Raw genomic sequence first — 20,843 nt, 5'->3', positions numbered from 1 at the left:
AAACGTGGGGTCCTAAAAGAAATGGGGGGTCCCAAAAAAGGGGGGGAATCCTAAAAATCTGGGTCCTAAAAATGGGGGTCCCAAAAAAGAAGGGGGTCCCAAAAAGAACGGGGGGGGTCTCAATCCCCATTTCGAGACCCCCCCAAAGGGGTGGCAGGGTCCGGTGTCCCCCCCCCCCCCCCCCGTTGTCCCCCGTGTCCCCTCCCATTGGTGTAAAATTACCCGCGACCTTCTCGGGGGGCACCGAAACCCCGAGCGGGGCCCCCCCCGCCCCCAAAATGGAGGAGAAATCCCCCAAAATCCCAGGTAAGAGGGACAAGGAAATAAAAAATTTAAAAAATAATTTTATTTTAATTTTTTTTTTGAGGGGGGGGGCAGCGATAGGGACAGCGGGGACATTGAAAGGGGGGGGGGGCAGAGGGAGGGACATGGCGGCGACATCGGAGCGGCTCAAAGGGACCCCCGCCCCCGGAAATAAAATTAAAATAAAATTAAAATTAAATTAAATTAAAATAAGAAATAAATTTTGGGGGTTTTTTTTGTACCCCAGGTGTGAAATTTGGGGGGTGGGATTTGAGGGCGGGGGGCGGAGATTTGAGATAAAGGGGAAAATTCCCCCCCCCAAAAAAAAAATCATGAGGGGGGATTTCACTTCTGAGGGCAGCAATTAAATTGCTTTAAAAAGCAAAATTTCAACCCAAAATTGGGGTGCAGGAGGGATTTGGGGGTACAAAAACCAATTTGGGATTTTTGGGGAGTTAAAATTTGAGGGGGGGGCACAGATTTGAGATAAAGGGGAAAATCCCCCCCCAAAAAAAAAATAACATTTGGGGGGATTTCACTTGTGATGGCAGCAATTAAATTGCTTAAAAATTGATTTTAAAAGGAATTTTTTAACCCAAAATTGGGGTGCAGGAGGGATTTGGGGGTACTAAAACCAATTTAGGATTTCTCAGGGGGGATTAAAATTTAAATTTATTTTTCCCTCCTCCTCAATCCACCCTTAGGGGTATTCAAAGCAGGGATTTCCCTTTCCAGGACAAATCTTTCACTCCAAAAATTGGAATTTTTTGGGGTTCAGAGGGAATTTAGGGGTACAAAACCCCCATTTAGGATTTATGGGGAGGCTTTAAAAATTTCAATTTTTTGTTTCCCCCTCCCCAAAACACTTTTAGGTGTATTCAAAGCAGGGATTTCCCTTTTCAGGACAAATTTTTCACCCCAAAATTGGGATTTTTTGGGGTTCAGAGGTAATTTAGAGTTACAAAACCCCATTTTAGGATTTATGGGGGAGATTAAAATTTAAATTTTTGTTTCCCCCCTCTCCAATCCACCCTTAGAGGTATTCAAAGCAGGGATTTCCCTTTCCAGAACAAAATTTTCACCCCAAAAAGGAAAAATTGAAATTTTTAAAGCCCCCCATGAATCCTAAATGGGGTTTTGTAACCCTAAATTACCTCTGAACCCCAAAAATCCCAATTTTTGGGGTGAAAATTTTGTTCTGGAAAGGGAAACTCCTGCTTTGAAATCCCTAAGGGCGGATTGGGGACTGGGGAGAAAGAAAAATTTCAATTTTAATCCCCCTGATAAATCCTAAATTGAGTTTTTCAACCCTAAATTCCCTCCTGAACCCCCAAAAATCCCAATTTTTGGGTGAAAAATTTGTTCTGAAAAGGGAAATCCCTGCTTTGAATATCCCTAAGGGCAGATTGGGGAGGGAGGGGAAAGAATTTCAATTTTTCCTTTCCCCCCTCCCCAATTTGCTCTCTCAATTTTCCAGGACAAATATTGTAACCCCAAAATTGGGATTTTTTGGGGTTTAGAGGTAATTTAGAGTTACAAAACCCCATTTAGGATTTATGGGGGTGTTTAAAAATTTCAATTTTTTGTTTCCCCCCTCTCCAATCCACCCTTAGAGGTATTCAAAGCAGAAATTTCCCTTTTCAGAACAAATTTTTCACCCCAAAATTGGAATTTTTGGGGGTTTAGAGGTAATTTAGAGTTACAAAACCCCATTTAGGATTTATGGGGGGGCTTTAAAAATTTCAATTTTTCCTTTCCCCCCTCCCCAATTTGCTCACTCAATTTTCCAGGACAAATATTTTCACCCCAAAATTGGGATTTTTTTGGGGGTTCAGGGAGGGATTTAGGGGTACAAAAACCAATTCAGGATTTCTCAGGGGGGATTAAAATTTAAATTTCTTTTTCACCACTCCCCAACACACTTTTAGATGTATTCAAAGCAGGGATTTCCCTTTCCAGGACAAATTTTTCACCCCAAAAAATTGGAATTTTTGGGGGTTTAGAGGTAATTTAGAGTTACAAAACCCCATTTAGGATTTATGAGGGGGCTTTAAAAATTTCAATTTTTTGTTCCCCCCTCCCCAAAACACTTTTAGGTGTATTCAAAGCAGGGATTTCCCTTTTCAGGACAAATTTTTCACCCCAAAAATTGGGATTTTTTGGGGTTTAGAGGTAATTTAGAGTTACAAAACCCCATTTAGGATTTATGGGGGGGTTTAAAAATTTCAATTTTTCCTTTCCCCACTCCCCAATTTGCTCTCTCAATTTTCCAGGACAAATTTTTCACCCCAAAATTGGGAATTTTTGGGGTTCAGAGGGAATTTAGGGGTACAAAAACCAATTCAGGATTTCTCAGGGGGGTTTAAAATTTAAATTTATTTTTCCCCCCACCCAAAACACCTTTAGGTGTATTCAAAGCAGGGATTTCCCTTTCCAGAACAAAATTTTCACCCCAAAAATTGGAATTTTTTGGGGTTTAGAGGTAATTTAGAGTTACAAAACCCCATTTAGGATTATGAGGGTGTTTAAAAAATTCAATTTTTTGTTTCCCCTCTCCCCAATCTGCTCTTAGGGATTTCAAAGCAGGGATTTCCCTTTTCAGGACAAATTTTTCACCCCAAAAATTGGGATTTTTTGGGGTTTAGAGGGAATTTAGGGTTACAAAACTCCAATTCAGGATTTCTCAGGGGGGTTTAAAATTTAAATTTATTTTTCCCCCCTCCCCAATTCCACCCTTAGGTGTATTCAAAGCAGGGATTTCCCTTTTCAGGACAAAATTTTCACCCCAAAAATTGAGATTTTTTAGGGTTCAGAGGTAATTTAGAGTTACAAAACCCCATTTAGGATTTATGAGGGGGTTTAAAAATTTCAATTTTTCCTTTCCCCACTCCCCAATTTGCTCTCTCAGTTTTCCAGGACAAATATTTTAACCCCAAAAATTGGGATTTTTTGGGGGTTCAGGGAGGGATTTGGGGGTACAAAAACCAATTTAGGATTTCTCAGGGGGGTTTAAAATTTAAATTTCTTTTTCCCCCCTCCCCAATTCCACCCTTAGGGATTTCAAAGCAGGGATTTCCCTTTCCAGGACAAATTTTTCACCCCAAAAATTGGAATTTTTTGGGTTTAGAGGTAATTTAGAGTTACAAAACCCCATTTAAGATTTATGAGGGTGTTTAAAAATTTCAATTTTTCCTTTCCCCCCCTCCCCAATTTGCTCTCTCAATTTTCCAGGACAAATATTTTCACCCCAAAATTGGAATTTTTTGGGGTTTAGAGGTAATTTAGAGTTACAAAACCCCATTTAGGATTTATGAGGGGGCTTCAAAAATTTCAATTTTTTATTTCTCCCCCTCAGCCTGCGTGCCCCAGTTCACCAACGTGCCCACCATGGTGATCCTGGTGGGTTTGCCAGCCCGGGGTAAAACCTACATCTCCCGAAAACTCACCCGCTACCTCAACTGGATCGGCACCCCCACGCGAGGTCAGGAAATTTTGGGGGGATCAGGGGTCCCCCCCCAAAAATTTTTTTGGTAGGGTCCTAAAGTGTTTGAAAGCCGTGCTGGGTCGTTCCACAGTGTTCAACGTGGGGGAGTACCGCAGGGAAGCCGTGCCCAACTATAAAAATTATGAATTTTTCCGGCATGATAATCCCGAAGGGGTGGAGATTCGGAGGTTAGAAGGGGAAATTTTGGGGATTTTTTGGGGAAATTTTGGGGGTTTTGGGGGGAATTTTTGGGATTTTTGGGGCAATTTTAGAGGGATTTTTGGGGGTTTTGGGGAAAATTTTGGGTTTTTTGGGGGGGGTTTGGGGGATTTTTGGGGGAATTTTTTGGGGGAAATTTTGGGGGGTTTTGGGGTTTTTAGGGGGGAATTTTAGAAGGATTTTTGGGGGAATTTTGGGAGTTGTGGGGTTTTTTGGGGGGGTTTTGGGGGGAATTTTTGGGGTTTTGGGGGGTTTTTTGGGGTATATTTTGGGATTTGAGTTTTTTTGGTGTGGAATTTTAGAGGGATTTTTGGGGGGAAAATTTTGGGGGGTTTGGGGGTTTTTTGGGGGAAATTTTGGGATTTTGGGTTTTTTTTGGGGGGGAATTTTAGAGGGATTTTGGGGGAAATTTTGAGGAGGTTTTGGGGGAAATGTTGGGGTTTTGGTTTTTTCGGGAAAATGTTCGGATGTTGGTTTATTTTGAAGGAAATGTTGGGGTTTTGGGGGAAATTTTGGGGTTTTTTTGGGGTAATTTGGGGGTTTTGGGGGGAATTTTTGAGGTTTTGAGGTTTTTTGGGGTGAAATTTTGGGAGCTGAACCCCCAGATTTTTCAGGCACTGCGCTCTGGCTGCGCTGAAGGACGTGCGAACGTACCTGAGCTCCGAGGAGGGGCAGGTGGCGGTGAGAGACCCCTCCCCAAATGAAAAATAATTTAAAATAAAATGAATTCATCTCTTTAATGGACGAATTTCACCCCCAAATATTTGGGGGGGGGGGGTTGTTGAAATTTGGCCCCCGATTTTTGCCAACAAAAGGTTTTTGATGCCACCAACACCACGCGGGAGCGGCGGGAGGTGATCCTGGAGTTCGCCAAGGAAAACGGGTACAAGGTGGGAACTGGGGGGGCCGGGGGGATTTTGGGGGGTCCTGAGGGACTTGGGGGGGTCCTGAGGGATTTTGGGGGGGGTCCTGAGGAATTCTGAGGAATTTTGGGGTGAATTTGTGGGGTTTTGGGGGGGTCTTGAGGAATTTTTGGGGTGGTTCGTGAGGGAATTTGGGGGGTCCTGAGTGGTTTTGGGGGGTCCTGAGGGATTTTGGGGGGGTCCTGAGGAATTTTGGTCTTGAGGAATTTGGGGGCGTCCTGAGGGATTTTGGGGGGGTCCTGGGGAATTTTGGGGGGGTCTTGAGGAATTCTGAGGAATTTTGGGGTGAATTTGTGGGGTTTTGGGGGGGTCTTGAAGAATTTTTGGGGGGGGTTCGTGAGGAATTTTGAGGGTTGTGAGGAATTTTGAGGAGTTTTTTGGGGGGGGGAATTGAGGAATTTTGAGGGGCGTCGTGAGGAATTCTAAGGAATTTTGGGGTGAATTTGTGGGGTTTTGGAGAGTTCGTGAGGAATTTTGGGGTGGTCGTGAGGGAGTTTGGGGGCTCCTGAGTGGTTTTGGGGATCTTGAAAATTTGGGGGGGTCCTGGGGGATTTTGGGGGGTCCTGATGAATTTTGGGGGGGTCCTGAGGAATTTTGGGGGGGATCTTGAGGAATTTTGGGGTGAATTTGGGGGGTTTTGGGGGGGTCTTGAGGAATTTTGGGGACCTTTTTGGGGGTCTTGAGGAATTTTTGGGGGGTTCATGAGGAATTTTGAGGAATTTTTGGGGGGGGGCTTGAGGAATTTTGAGGGGGGTCGTGAGGAATTCTGAGGAATTTTGGGGTGAATTTGTGGGGTTTTGGGGGGGTCTTGAGGAATTTTGAGGAACTTTTTGGGGGTTGTGAGGAGTTTTTGGGGGGGGGGTCTTGAGGAATTTTGAGGAATTTCTGGGTGGTCGTGAGGGAATCTGGGGGTTCCTGAAGGGTTTTGGGGGGTCTTGAGGAATCTGGGAGGAATTTTGAGGGGGGTCATGAGGAATTTTGAGGAATTTTTTAAGGGTGGGGGACTTGAGGAATTTTGAGGGGGGTCATGAGGAATTTTGAGGAATTTTGGGGTGAATTTGGGGGGTTTTGGGAGGGGGTCTTGAGGAATTTTGAGGAATTTCTGGGTGGTCGTGAGGGAATTTGGGGGGGTCCTGATGGGTTTTGGGGCGGTCTTGAAAATTTGGGGGAGGGTCTTGAGGAATTTGGGGGGGGGTCATGAGGAATTTTGAGGAATTTTGGGGTGAATTTGTGGGGTTTTGGGGGGGTCTTGAGGAATTTTGAGGAACTTTCTGGGGGTTGTGAGGGAATTTGGGGGGTCCTGAGGGGTTTTGGGGGTCTTGAAAACTTGGGGGGGGGGTCATGAGGAATTTGGGGGGAATTTTGGGGGAGGGTCATGAGGAATTTTGAGGGTTGTGAGGAATTTTGAGGAATTTTGGGGTGAATTTGTGGGGTTTTGGGGGGGGTCTTGAGGAATTTTTGGGGTGGTTCGTGAGGAATTTTTGGGTGGTCGTGAGGGAATTTGGGGGGTCCTGAGGGGTTTTGGGGGGTCTTGAAAATTTGGGGGGGTCTTGAGGAATTTGGGGGGGTCCTGGGGGATTTTGGGGGGGTCTTGAGGAATTTTTTGGGGGGGACTTGAGGAATTTTGGGGGGGGTCATGAGGAATTTTGAGGAATTTTGGGGTGAATTTGTGGGGTTTTGGGGGGGGTCTTGAGGAATTTTTGGGGTGGTTCGTGAGGAATTTTTGGGTGGTCGTGAGGGAATTTGGGGGGTCCTGAGGGATTTTGGGGGGGTCCTGAGGAATTTTGGTCTTGAGGAATTTGGGGGGGTCCTGGGGGATTTTCGGGGATCCTGAGGGATTTTGGGGGGGTCCTGAGGAATTTTGAGGGGGGTCTTGAGGAATTTTGGGGTGAATTTGTGGGGTTTTGGGGGGGGTCTTGAGGAATTTTGAGGACCTTTTTGGGGGTCTTGAGGAATTTTTGGGGGGTTCGTGAGGAATTTTGAGGAATTTTTTAAGGGGGGGGACTTGAGGAATTTTGAGGGGGGTCGTGAGGAATTCTGAGGAATTTTGGGGTGAATTTGTGGGGTTTTGGAGGGGTCTTGAGGAATTTTGAGGAACTTTTTGGGTGGTCGTGAGGGAATTTGGGAGGGTCCTGAGTGGTTTTGGGGGGGTCTTGAAAATTTGGGGGGGGTCTTGAGGAATTTGTGGGGAATTTTGGGGGGGAACTTGAGGAATTTTGAGGGGGGTTCGTGAGGAATTTTGAGGAATTTTTGGGTGGTCGTGAGGGAATTTGGGGGGGTCCTGAGAGGTTTTGGGGGGGTCTTGAGGGGTTTTGGGAGGGTGGTGGCACCAATTTGGGGGTGTCCCAGTACAGGGACGTGACAGTTTTGGGGTGTCACAGCATAGGGGGGGTGGTGACACCGATTTGGGGTTGTCACAACAAGGGGAGGTGACACAGTTTGGGGGTGTCACAGCATGGGTGGGGTGACAGTTTGGGGGTGTCACACCACGGTGGTGGCACGGATTTGGGGGTGTCACAGTACAGGGAGGTGACAGTTTTGGGGTGTCACATCAGGGGGTGGTGCTGTTTTTGGGGGTGTCACAGCATGGGGAGGTGACACAGTTTGGGGGTGTCACAGCAGGGGGGTGGTGACAGTTTGGGGTGTCACAACATGAGGGGGTGGTGACACCGATTTGGGGGTGTCACAGCATGGGGAGGGGTTGGTGACAGAGTTTGGGGGTGTCACAGCACAGGTAGGTGACAGTTTTGGGGTGTTAGAGCATGAAGGGGAGGTGACACCAATTTGGGGGTGTCACAGCATGGGGGTGACAGTTTTGGGATGTCACAGTACAAGGATGTGACAGTTTTGGGGTGTCACAGCATGGGGAAAGGGTGGTGGCACCATTTTGGGGCTGTCACAACAAGGGGAGGTGACAGTTTTGGGGTGTCACAGCATGACAGGGTGGTGACACTGTGGAACAATTTTTGGAGGTGTCACAGCACAGGTAGGTGACAGTTTGGGGTGTCACAGCATGGGGGTTGGTGACACAGTTTGGGGGTGTCACCTGTCCCCCCCCCAGGTCCTGTTTGTGGAGTCCATCTGTGATGACCCCACCATCATCGAGGAGAACATCAAGGTGAGACCCTGGGGTGTGACAATGGGACATGGAGGTGACAATGGGGGCTGAAGGTGACAATGGGGACATGGAGGTGACAACGGGACAGGGAGGTGACAGCTGGGACATGGAGGTGACAATGGGGACATGGAGGTGACAACGGGGACATGGTGACAACGGGACATGGAGGTGACAATGGGACATGGAGGTGACAATGGGGACATGGAGGTGACAATGGGGACATGGTGACAATGGGACATGGAGGGGACAATGGGGGCTGAAGGTGACAATGGGACATGGAGGTGACAATGGGGACATGGAGGTGACAGCTGGGACATGGAGGTGACAATGGGGACATGGTGACAATGGGGGCTGAAGGTGACAATGGGGACATGGTGACAATGGGAACATGGAGTGACAACAGGGACATGGAGGTGACAACGGGGGCTGAAGGTGACAATTGGGACATGGAGGTGACAATGGGACATGGAGGTGACAATTGGAGCCCAGAAATGAAAAGTGAGGCCTGGAAGTGACAACTGGGTCTGGGAGGTGACAATTGGGGCCTAAAGGTGACAGCTGGGATCTGGAGGTGACAACAAGAACATGGAGGTGACAATGGGGATCTGGAGGTGACAACTGAGGCCTGGAGGTCACAAGGACTTGAAGGTGACAACTGGGGACCTGGAGGTGACAACTGGTGCCTGGGGGTGACAGCTGGGGCTGGGAGGTGACAACTGAGGCCTGGAGGTGACAACTGGAGCCAGGAGGTGACAACTGGGACATGGAAGTGACAGCTGTGCCTGGGAGGTGACAACAAGAACATGGAGGTGACAATGGGGATCTGGAGATGACAGCTGAGGCCTGGAGGTGACAACAAGGACCTGAAGGTGACAATTGTGGCTGGGAGGTGACAACAAGAACATGGAGGTGACAATTGGGATCTGGAGATGACAACAAGGACCTGAGGGTGACAATTGTGGCTGGGAAGTGACAACAGGGACATGGAGGTGACAATGGGGATCTGGAGACGACAATTGAGGCCTGACGGTGACAACGGGGCCCGGGAGGTGACAATTGAGGCCTGGAGGTGACAGTTGGGACCCAGAGGTGACAGTTGGGACCCAGAGGTGACAATTGTGTCCCCCCCCCGCAGCAAGTGAAGCTGAGCAGCCCCGATTACCGGGGCCGCGGGCAGGACGAGGCCGTGGCCGATTTCCTGCAGCGCATCGAGTGCTACAAGGCCACCTACGAGCCCCTGGACGACGAGCTGGACAGGTGACAACCCCGGAAACACCCCAAAAACACCCCAAAAACAAACAGCCCACAACCACCCAAAAAACATCCCAAAACACCCCCAAAAACACCCCAGAAACACCCCAAAACCACCCCAAAAATACCCCAAAAAACACCCCAAAAATACCCCAAAAAACCATCCCAAAAAACCATCCCAAAAACACCCCAAAAACAAACACCCCACAAGCACCCAAAAAACATCGCAAAACACTCCCAAAAACACCCCAGAAACACCCCAAAAATACCCCAAAAATACCGCAAAAAACCATCCCAAAACCACCCCAAAAACACCCCCAAAAACATCCCAAAACCACTCCAAAAATACCCCAAAAAACCATCCCAAAAACACCCCAAAAACAAACACCCCAAAAATACCCCAAAAGCACCCCAAAAATACCCCAAAACCACCCAAAACACCCCAAAAACGTCCCAAAACCATCCCAAAAACACCCCAAAAAACCATCCCAGAAACACCCCCAAAACAAACACCCCAAAACCAATCCAAAACCATGCCAAAACCACCCCAAAAACACCCAAAACACCCCAAAACCACCCCAAAAACACCTAAAACACCCAAAACACCCCCAAAACATTTTATTATATGTTTATTTTTTATTTTATTTTTATTTTTATTTGTCGATTTTAGTTTTATTTTGATTTTTGTTGTTTTTTTTAAAAATTTTATTTATTTAATTTAAAAAATATTTTAAATTTTTTTATTTTTTGGATTTTTTATTTTATATTTTTATTTTTGATTTTATTTTTAATTATTTATTTGTTTTAGTTTAGTTTTGGTTTTTATACATTTTGACTTTGTTTATTTTGATTTTATTTATTTTATTTATTTCTATTTAATTTTTATTTATTTAATTTATTTTATTTTAATTTTTAAAATTTCCTTTTTTATTTTTAATTTTTTCATTCTTATTTTTAATATTTTAATTCTACTTATTTATTCATTCCATTTATTTATTCATTCATTTATTTATTTTAATTTAATTTTTCTTATTTATTTTCAATTTTTGATTTTTAAATTTTTTTTTATTTTTGTATTTTTTAATTTATTTTTTATTTTTATTGATTTTTTTAAAATAATTCGCTGAATATATGAATTCCCCCACTGATTTCATGAATTCTCCCTCACTGAATTTATGAATTTTTTTTAATATAATTCCCTGATTTTATGAATTCCCCCTCACTGATTTTATCAATTCTCCCTCAGTGATAATTTTATGAATTTCCTCTCACTGATTTATGAATTCCCCCTGATTTTTTAAATTTCCCCTCACTGATTTTATAAATTCCCCCTCACTGATTTCATGAATTCTACCTCACTGAATTTATGAACTTTTTTTTATATAATTCCCCGATTTTATGAATTCCCCCTCACTGATTATTTTACGAATTCCCCCTCATTGAATTTATGAATTCTCGCTCACTGATTTTATGATTTTTTTAAAATAACTCCCTGAATTTATGAATTCCCCCTCACTGATTTTATGATTTTTTTAAAATAACTCCCTGAATTTATGAATTCTCCCTCACTGATTTCATGAATTCTCCCTCACTGAATTTATTAGGTTTTTTTAAATGTAATTCCCTGATTTTATGAATTCCCCCTCACCGATTTTATAAATTCCCCTTCACTGAATTTATGAATTCTCCCTCACTGATTTTATCAATTCTCCTCCACTGATTTTATCAATTCTCACTGAATTTATAAATTCCCCCTCACTGATTTTATTAATTCGCCTGCACTGATTTTATTAATTCTCCCTCACTGATTTCATGAATTCTCCCTCACTGAATTTATTAGGGTTTTTTTAATGTAATTCCCTGATTTTATGAACTCCCCCTCACGGATTATTTTACGCATTCCCCCTCATGGATTTTATGAATTCCCCCTCACTGATGATTTTATAAATTCCCCCTCATGGATTTTATGAATTCTCCCTCAGTGATGATTTTATGAATTCACTCTCACTGATTTTATAAATTTCCCCTCACTGAATTTATGAATTCTCCCTCACTGATTTCATGAATTCTCCCTCACTGAATTTATGGTTTTTTTTTAATATAATTCACTGATTTTATGAATTCTCCCTCACTGACTTTATCAATTCTCACTGATTTTATGAATTCCCCCTCACTGATTTTATAAATTCCCCTTCACTGAATTTATGAATTCCCCCACTGATTTTATGAATTCCCCCACACTGATTTCATGAATTCTCCCTCACTGAATTTATGAATTCCCCCTCACTGAATTTATGAATCCCCCCTCACTGATTTTATTAATTCGCCTGCACTGATTTTATCAATTCTCACTGAATTTATGAATTCCCCCTCACTGATTTCATGAATTCTCCCTCACTGAATTTATGAATTTTTTTTTATACAATTCCCTGAATTTATGAATTCCCCCAGTGCCCTGTCCTACATCAAGATCTTCGACGTGGGGCTGCGCTACCTGGCCAACCGCGTGCAGGGCCACGTGCAGAGCCGCACCGTGTACTACCTGATGAACATCCACGTCACGCCGCGCACCATCTACCTGAGCCGCCACGGCGAGAGCCGGCTCAACCTGCGCGGCCGCATCGGGGGCGACTCGGCCCTGTCACCCCGCGGGGAACAGGTGAGCTGGGGACACACCTGGGGACACAGGGACACACCTTGTGGGGACACACCTGGGCTCAGAGCCAGCTCAACCTGCGCGGCCGCATCGGGGGCGACTCGGCCCTGTCACCCCGCGGGGAACAGGTGAGCTGGGGACAACCAGGTGACATTGTGGGGACACACCCGGGCTCAGAGCCAGCTCAACCTGCGCGGCCGCATTGGGGGCGACTCAGCGCTGTCACCCCGGGGGGAACAGGTGAGGTGACAACCAGGTGACATTGTGGGGACACACCTGGGGTCAGAGCCAGCTCAGCCTGCGCGGCCGCATCAGGGGGACTCGGCCCTGTCACCCCGGGGAGAACAGGTGAGGTCACCTTGTGGGGACACACCTGGGGACACAGGGACACACCTTGTGGGGACACACCCGGGCTCACAGCCAGCTCAACCTGCACGGCCGCATCGGGGGGGACTCGGCCCTGTCACCCCGCGGGGAACAGGTGAGGTGACAACCAGGTGACATGGTGGGGACACACCTGGGCTCACAGCCAGCTCAACCTGCACGGCCGCATCGGGGGGGACTCGGCCCTGTCACCCCGCGGGGAGCAGGTGAGCTGGGGACACACCTGGGGATGTCACACACCTGGGGATGTCACCTTATACACCTGGGCTCAGAGCCAGGTCAACCTGCGCGGCCGCATCGGGGGCGACTCGGTGCTGTCACCCCGGGGAGAACAGGTGAGGTGGGGACACACCTGGGGACACACCTGGGGATGTCACACACCTGGGGATGTCACCTTATACACCTGGGGACACACCTGGGGATGTCACCTTGTGGGGACACACCTGGGCTCACATCCAGCTCAACCTGCGCGGCCGCATCGGTAGCAACTCGGCGCTGTCACCCCGCGGGGAACAGGTGAGCTGGGGACACACCTGGGGATGTCACACACCTGGGGATGTCACCTTATACACCTGGGGATGTCACACACCTGGGCTCAGAGCCAGCTCAGCCTGCGTGGCCGCATCGGGGGCGACTCGGTGCTGTCACCCCGCGGGGAACAGGTGAGGTCACCTTGTGGGGACACAGGGACACACCTTGTGGGGACACACCTGGGGATGTCACCTTATACACCTGGGGTCACAGACAGTTCAACCTGCGCGGCCGCATCGGGGGCGACTCGGCCCTGTCACCCCGCGGGGAACAGGTGAGGTGGGGACACACCTGGGGACACTCCTGGGGATGTCACACACCTGGGGATGTCACCTTGTGGGGACACACCTGGGGATGTCACCTTATACACCTGGGGATGTCACCTTATACACCTGGGGATGTCACACACCTGGGGACACAGGGACACACCTTGCGGGGACACACCTGGGGATGTCACCTTATACACCTGGGGTCAGAGCCAGCTCAACCTGCGCGGCCGCATCAGGGGCAACTCGGCTCTGTCACCCCGTGGGGAACAGGTGGGGACACAACAGGGTCACCTTGTGGGAGGACACACCTGGGGGACACAGGGACACACCTGGGAGATGTCACCTCATGCAGAACAGGTGAGGTGACAGCCAGGTGACCCTGTGGGGACACACCTGGGAGATGTCCTCTCATGGAGAACAGGTGAGGTCACAGAAGGGTCACCTTATGGGGACACACCTGGGGGACACAGGAACATCCCACCACAGCCATCAGGTGAGGCTGGGGGTGGAGCTACAGGAGGTCACGCCCACCAGCACATGGGGAGGAGCCAACCAACCAAACCACACCCACAAAGGGGCGGGGCTTAGTGCACACTCCCTGCTATGGGGTGCCAATAGGACAGACGGACAGAGGGACAGGAAAACCGACATGGCTAGGGGGGTGGAGCTACACGAGGCCACACCCACCAGCGTCACAAGACAGAACTAAACAACCAAACCACACTCACAAAGGGGTGGGGCTTAGCCCACACTCCCTGCTATGGGGTGCGGGCTGTGCCTGGCAGGACAGATGGACAGAGGGAGAGACACAGCCACACCTGTTGACCGGGGGGGCGGAGCTACACGAGGCCACACCCACCAGCACAACAGGGTGTGGCCAACCAACCAAACCACGCCCACAAAGAAGCATGGCTTAGCCCACACTCCAACCTACAGGGTGCAGGCTGGACAGACACACGGACAAACAAAGACACACCTGGTGGTCAGGGGGGCGGAGCTACATGAGGCCACACCCACCAGCGTCAAAGGGCAGAACTAAACAACCAAACCACACCCACAAAGGGGCGGGGCTTAGCCCACACTCCCAGCTACAGGGTGCCAGCAGGACAGACGGACAGACAAAGCCACACCTGGCGGCCAGAGGGGTGGTGCTACACGAGGCCACACCCACAGGCATCACAGGGTGTGGCCAACCAACCAAACCACGCCCACAAAGAAGCGTGGCTTAGCCCACACTCCAACCTACAGGGTGCGGGCTGGACAGACACACGGACAAAGACACACCTGGTGGTCAGGGAGGCGGAGCTACATGAGGCCACACCCACCAGCGTCAAAGGGCAGAACTAAACAACCAAACCACACCCACAAAGGGGCGGGGCTTAGCCCACACTCCCAGCTACAGGGTGCCAGTGGGACAGACGGACAGAGGGACAGACAAAGCCACACCTGTTGACCAGGGGGGTGGAGCTACACGAGGCCACACCCACAAGCACCATGGGGCGGAGTCAAGTAATCAAACCACACCCACAAAGGGGCGGGGCTTAGCCCACATTCCCTGCTATGGGGCACCAATAGGACAGACAGAGGGACAGGAGAAGCCACAGCTGGTGGCCACACCCACCAGCACCACAGGGCGGGGCTAACCAACAAACCACGCCTACAAAGGGGCGGGGCTTAGCCCACACTCCCTGCTATGGGGTGCAGGCTGCGCCTGGCAGGACAGACGGACAGAGGGAGAGAAACGGCCACACCTGTTGACCAGGGGGGTGGAGCTTCACGCGGCCACACCCACCAGCACCACAGGGCGTGGCCAACCAACAAAACCACTCCCACAAAGGGGCGGGGCTTAGACCACACTCCCTGTTAAGAGGCCAGCAGGACAGACAAATCCTCACCTGGTGGCCAGGGGGCGGTGCTACACGAGGCCACACCCACCAGCACCACAGGGTGTGCCCAACCAACCAAACCACGCCCACAACGGGGGCGGGGCTTAGCCCACACTCCCTGCTATGGAGCGCCAATGGGATAGGAGAAGCCACAGCTGGTGGCCACACCCACCAGCACCACAGGGCGTGGCCAACCAACCAAACCACGCCCACAAAGGGGGCGGGGCTTAGCCCACACTCCCTGCTATGAGGCGCGGGCTGTTCCCAGCGGGACAGCCGGCCGGACAGACGGACACAGCCCCGCCCCCGCAGTACGCGCAGGCGCTGGCGCGGTTCATCCGCAGCCAGGAGATCCCCGAGCTGAAGGTGTGGACGAGCCACATGAGGAGAAGCATCCAGACGGCCGAGGCGCTGGGCGTGCCCTACGAGCAGTGGAAGGCGCTCAACGAGATCGACGCCGTGAGCCACAATCCGGGGGTCTGGGGGCATTTTGGGGCGTTTTGAGGTCGCTGGAATTTATTTGGGGACATTTGGGGCCATTTTGGGTCATTTTGAGGTCACCGGAATTTATTTGGGGACATTTGGGGTTACTGGAATTCATTTGGGGTCATTTGGGGTGACTGAAATCCATTTGGGGGCATTTTGGGGTTACTGGAATCCATTTGGGGTCATTTTGGGATTACTGGAATTCGTTTGGGGCCATTTGGGGTGACTGAAATCCATTTGGGGTTATTGGAATCCATTTTGGGTCATTTTGAGGTCACTGGAATTCCTTTGGGGCCATTTTGGGGTTACTGGAATCCATTTGGGGTCATTTTGGGGTTATTGGAATTTATTTGGGGGCATTTGGGGTCATTTTGGGGTTACTGGAATTCATTTGGGGCCATTTGGGGTCACTGGAATTCGTTTGGGGTCATTTTTGGGTGACTGAAATCCATTTGGGGGCATTTTGAGGTCACTGGAATTTATTTGGGGACATTTGGGGTTACTGGAATTCATCTGGGGTCATTTTGGGGTCACTGGAATTCTTCTGGGGTCATTGGATTTGGGGTCACTGGAATTCTTTTGAGTAACTGAAATCCATTTGGGGTTACTGGAATTCATTTGGGGTTACTGGAAGTCATCTGGGGTCATTTGGGGTTACTGGAATCCATTTGGGGTCATCTGGGGTTACTGGAATCCATTTGGGGTCATTTTGAGGTCAGGTCATTTTGAGGTCACTGAAATTTATTTGGGGACAATTGGAGTCACTGGAATTCCTCTGAGGCCATTTGGGGTTACTGGAATTCATTTGGGGTCACTGGAATTCCTCTGGGTTCATTTTGGGGTTACTGGAATTCATTTGGGGTCATTTTGGGGTGACTGAAATCCATTTGGGGCCATTCAGGGTTACTGGAATTTATTTGGGGCCATTTGGGGTTACTGGAATTCTTCTGGGGTCATTGGATTTGGGGTCACTGGAATTCTTTTGAGGTCATTTTGGGGTGACTGAAATCCATTTGGGGGCATTTTGGGTCATTTTGAGGTCACTGGAATTCATTTGGGGCCATTTGGGGTTACTGGAATTCGTTTGGGGTCATTTATGGTCATTTGGGGTTGCTTCAATTCATTCAGGGTCATTTGGGGTCACTGAAATCCATTTAGGGTCATTTTGGGAGCCATTTGGGGTCATTTTGGAGCCATTTGGGGTCATTTATGGTCATCTGGGGCCACTTGGGAGTAATTTTGGGACTATTTGTGGTCATTTTAGGGCAATTTGGGGTCATTTTGGAGCCATTTGTGGCAATTTTGGGGCCATTTCTGGCAATTTTGGGGCCATTTGTGTCCGTCTGGGGCAATTTTGGGGCCATTTGTGGCAATTTTGGTGCCATTTGTGGCAATTTTGGGGCCATTTATGGCAATTTTGGGGCCATTTGTGTCCGATTGGGGTAATTTTGGTGCCATTTGTGGCAATTTTGGGTCCATTTGTGTCCATCTGGGGCAATTTTGGGTCCATTTATGGCAATTTTGTTGCCATTTGTGGCAATTCTGGGTCCGTTTGTGGCAATTTTGGTGCCATCTGGGGTAATTCTGGGGCCATTTGGAGCAATTTAGAGTCCTTTTGGGGCCATTTGTGGCAATTCTGGGTCGGTTTGTGGCCTCCCAGGGCGTGTGTGAGGAGATGACCTACGAGGAGATCCAGGAGCGTTACCCCAAGGAGCTGGCGCTGCGCGACCAGGACAAATACCGCTACCGCTACCCCAGGGGCGAGGTAACCCCAAAAAAAAACCCCAAAAAACCCCAAAAACCCCCCAAAAAAGGGTCTGGGGACCCTCCTGAACCCCCTCCCCAGTCCTACGAGGACCTGGTGCAGCGTTTGGAGCCCGTGATCATGGAGCTGGAGCGGCAGGAGAACGTGCTGGTGGTTTGCCACCAGGCTGTCATGCGCTGCCTGCTGGCTTATTTCCTGGACAAGAGCGCGGGTGAGGCCTTGGGGACACTTGGGGACACCTTGGGGACACCCTGGGGACAGCCCAGAGCTGCTGTGCCCACCTGGGTTTGGGTGAATCTCTCACCCAGATGAGCTGCCCTACCTCAAGTGTCCCCTGCACACGGTGCTGAAGCTGACGCCGGTGGCTTACGGTGAGTGTCAGCCCAAAATGGGGACAATTCGTCACAAAATGGGGTTTGGGTTCCTTTCAGAATTGGGGACAATTCCCCCAAAAAAGGGATTTGGGTTCCTTTCAGAACTGGGGACAATTCCCTCCAAAAAAGGGGTTTGGGTTCCTCTGAGAAAATGGGGACGATTCCCCCAAAGAGGGATTATATCCCCCTGTGTACCACCCCAAAATGGGGACAATTTCCCCCAAAAAAGGGGTTTGGGTTCCTCTCAGAAAATGGGGACAATTCCCCCAAAAAAGGGGTTTGGGTTCTTTCAAGAATTGGGGACAATTCCTCCCTAAAAGGGAGTTTGGGTTCCTTTCAGCAAATGGGGACAATTTCCCCAAAAAGGGGTTTGGGTTCCTCTCAGAAAATGGGGACAATTCCCCCAAAAAGGGGTTTGGGTTCCTCTCAGCAAATGGGGACAATTCCTCATAAAAAAGGGATTTGTGTCCCTCTCAGAATTGGGGACAATTCCCCCAAAAAGGGGGTTTGTGTTTCTCCCAGAAAATGGGGACAATTCCCCCAAAAAGGGGGTTTGGGTTCCTCTCAGAAAAGGGGACAAAGTCCCCCAAAAAGGGACTGTCCCCCCCATGTGCCACCCCAAAATGGGGACAATCCCCCCGTGTCCCAACCCAAAGAAAATGGGGACAATTTCCCCCAAAAAGGGGATTTGTGTTCCTCCCAGAATTAGGAACAATTCCCCCCAAAAAAGGGACAATCCCCCCAAAATGGGGACAATCCCTCTGTGTCCCACCCCAAAAAGGGGACAATTCCCCCCAAAATGGGGACAATTCCCCCCAAAATGGGGACAATCCCCCAAAATGGGGACAATCCCCCCAAAATGAGGACAATCCCCCCAAAATGGGGACAATCCCTCTGTGTCCCACCCCAAAAAGGGGACAATTCCCCCCAAAATGGGGACAATCCCCCAAAATGGGGACAATCCCCCCAAAATTTGGAACAATCCCCCCAAAATGGGGACAATCCCCCCAAAATTTGGGACAATCCCCCCAAAATTTGGAACAATCCCCCCAAAATGTGGACAATCCCCCCAAAATGGGGACAATCCCCCCAAAATTTGGGACAATCCCCCCAAAATTTGGGACAATCCCCCCAAAATTTGGAACAATCCCCCCAAAATGGGGACAATTCCCCCCAAAGTGGGAACAATCCCCCCAAAATGAGGACAATCCCCCCAAAATGGGAACAATCCCCCCAAAATGGGGACAATCCCCCCAAAATGAGGACAATCCCCCCAAAATTTGGGACAATCCCCCCAAAATGGGGACAATCCCCCCAAAATTTGGAACAATCCCCCCAAAATGAGGACAATCCCCCCAAAATTTGGAACAATCCCCCCAAAATTTGGAACAATCCCCCCAAAATGAGGACAATCCCCCCAAAATGAGGACAATTCCCCCCAAAATGGGGACAATCCCCCCAAAATGAGGACAATCCCCCCAAAATTGGGGACAATCCCCCCAAAATGGGGACAATCCCTCTGTGTCCCACCCCAAAAAGGGGACAATTCCCCCCAAAATGAGGACAATTCCCCCCAAAATGAGGACAATTCCCCCAAAATGGGGACAATCCCCCAAAATGGGGACAATCCCCCCAAAATGGGGACAATTCCCCCCAAAATTTGGGACAATCCCCCCGAAATGGGGACAATCCCCCCAAAATGGGGACAATCCCCCCAAAATGGGGACAATCCCCTCAAAATGAGGACAATCCCCCCAAAATGAGGACAATCCCCCCAAAATGAGGACAATTCCCCCAAAATGGGGACAATCCCCCCAAAATGGGGACAATCCCCCCAAAATTGGGGACAATTCCCCCAAAATGAGGACAATCCCTCTGTGTCCCCCCCCAAAATGAGGACAATTCCCCCCAAAATTTGGGACAATTCCCCCCAAAATGGGAACAATCCCCCCAAAATGGGGACAATCCCCCCAAAATGAGGATAATCCTCCCAAAATGGGGACAATCCCCCCAAAATTTGGGACAATTCCCCCCAAAATGGGGACAATTCCCCCCCAAAATGAGGACAATCCCCCCAAAATTTGGGACAATCCCCCCAAAATGGGGACAATCCCCCCAAAATGGGGACAATCCCCCCAAAATTTGGGACAATTCCCCCCAAAATGGGGACAATTCCCCCCCAAAATGAGGACAATCCCCCCAAAATTTGGGACAATCCCCCCAAAATGGAGACAATCCCCCCAAAATGGGGACAATCCCCCCAAAATGAGGACAATCCCCCCAAAATTTGGGACAATCCCCCCAAAATGGGGACAATCCCCCCAAAATGGGGACAGTTCCCCCAAAATGGGGACAATCCCCCCAAAATTTGGGACAATCCCCCCAAAATGGGAACAATCCCCCCAAAATGGGAACAATCCCCCCAAAATGGGGACAATCCCCCCAAAATGGGGACAATCCCCCCAAAATGAGGACAATCCCCCCAAAATGGGGACAATCCCTCTGTGTCCCACCCCAAAAAGGGGACAATTCCCCCCAAAATGAGGACAATTCCCCCCAAAATGGGGACAATCCCTCTGTGTCCCACCCCATAAAGGCGACAATTCCCCCAAAATGAGGACAATCCCCCCAAAATTTGGGACAATCCCCCCAAAATGAGGACAATCCCCCCAAAATTTGGAACAATCCCCCCAAAATGAGGACAATCCCTCTGTATCCCACCCCAAAAAGGGGACAATCCCCCCAAAATGGGGACAATCCCTCTGTGTCCCACCCCAAAAAGGGGACAATTCCCCCCAAAATGGGGACAATCCCCCCAAAATGGGGACAATCCCCCAAAATTTGGGACAATCCCCCCAATCCCTCCCTCCCTGCCCAGGCTGTGAGGTCGAGTCCATCTTCCTCAACATCGAGGCCGTGAACACCCACCGGGCCCGACCCCAGGTGAGAGCCCCCTCCCCAAATCCACCCCAAAACCAGCGTGCAGACCCCAATAACCCCCCCTCAAAATAACTTCTGGGGGGGTTAAATTTGGGGAAAAATCCCCCAAAACCCCAAATTTTCACCCCACAGAACGTCGATATCAACCGCACTGCAGCCGACGCCCTCAACACCGTCCCCGAGCATTTCTGAGGGGAAAAGGGGAGCCCCCACCCCAAAATTAAAAATTAAACCTTGCACAACCCAGTCTGGAC

General features: G+C 49.3%; 1 protein-coding gene and 1 long non-coding RNA gene across 21 annotated transcripts; one reads left to right on the top strand and one right to left on the bottom strand.

Moving 5' to 3' along the window:
• Positions 1-158: 158 nt before the first annotated feature.
• PFKFB1 (6-phosphofructo-2-kinase/fructose-2,6-biphosphatase 1) lies at positions 159-20,835 on the top strand. 3 transcript variants are annotated; one of them, XM_074531267.1, is made up of 14 exons: positions 159-306; positions 3,659-3,784; positions 3,879-3,975; positions 4,621-4,681; positions 4,822-4,896; positions 7,991-8,047; positions 9,183-9,304; positions 11,750-11,957; positions 15,337-15,501; positions 17,171-17,275; positions 17,357-17,486; positions 17,584-17,646; positions 20,528-20,592; positions 20,722-20,835. In XM_074531267.1, the coding sequence occupies exons 1-14, from the start codon at positions 279-281 to the stop codon at positions 20,779-20,781; spliced, it is 1,362 nt and encodes a 453-aa protein (XP_074387368.1). In that variant the 5' UTR covers positions 159-278; the 3' UTR covers positions 20,782-20,835. The 3 variants fall into 3 exon arrangements, with proteins under 3 accessions (XP_074387368.1, XP_074387369.1, XP_074387367.1); XM_074531268.1 differs by having other exon boundaries at positions 4,621-4,687; positions 15,337-15,483; XM_074531266.1 differs by having other exon boundaries at positions 4,621-4,687.
• On the bottom strand, positions 11,862-15,339 carry LOC141726415 (uncharacterized). 18 transcript variants are annotated; one of them, XR_012577645.1, is made up of 4 exons: positions 12,872-15,339; positions 12,703-12,741; positions 12,562-12,600; positions 11,872-12,009 (listed from the first exon to the last, which is right to left on the bottom strand). It is a non-coding gene; the product is annotated as an uncharacterized LOC141726415 (long non-coding RNA). The 18 variants fall into 18 exon arrangements; XR_012577650.1 differs by lacking the exons at positions 12,562-12,600; positions 12,703-12,741 and adding an exon at positions 12,742-12,781 and having other exon boundaries at positions 11,981-12,087; positions 12,872-13,202; positions 13,253-15,339; XR_012577646.1 differs by lacking the exons at positions 12,562-12,600; positions 12,703-12,741 and adding an exon at positions 12,742-12,781 and having other exon boundaries at positions 11,981-12,087; positions 12,872-13,230; positions 13,275-15,339.
• Positions 20,836-20,843: the final 8 nt, after the last annotated feature.

This window comes from Zonotrichia albicollis, chromosome 34 (assembly GCF_047830755.1).
Source record: "Zonotrichia albicollis isolate bZonAlb1 chromosome 34, bZonAlb1.hap1, whole genome shotgun sequence".
NCBI lineage: Eukaryota > Metazoa > Chordata > Aves > Passeriformes > Passerellidae > Zonotrichia > Zonotrichia albicollis.
This window is presented reverse-complemented; position numbering and strand designations above follow the sequence as displayed.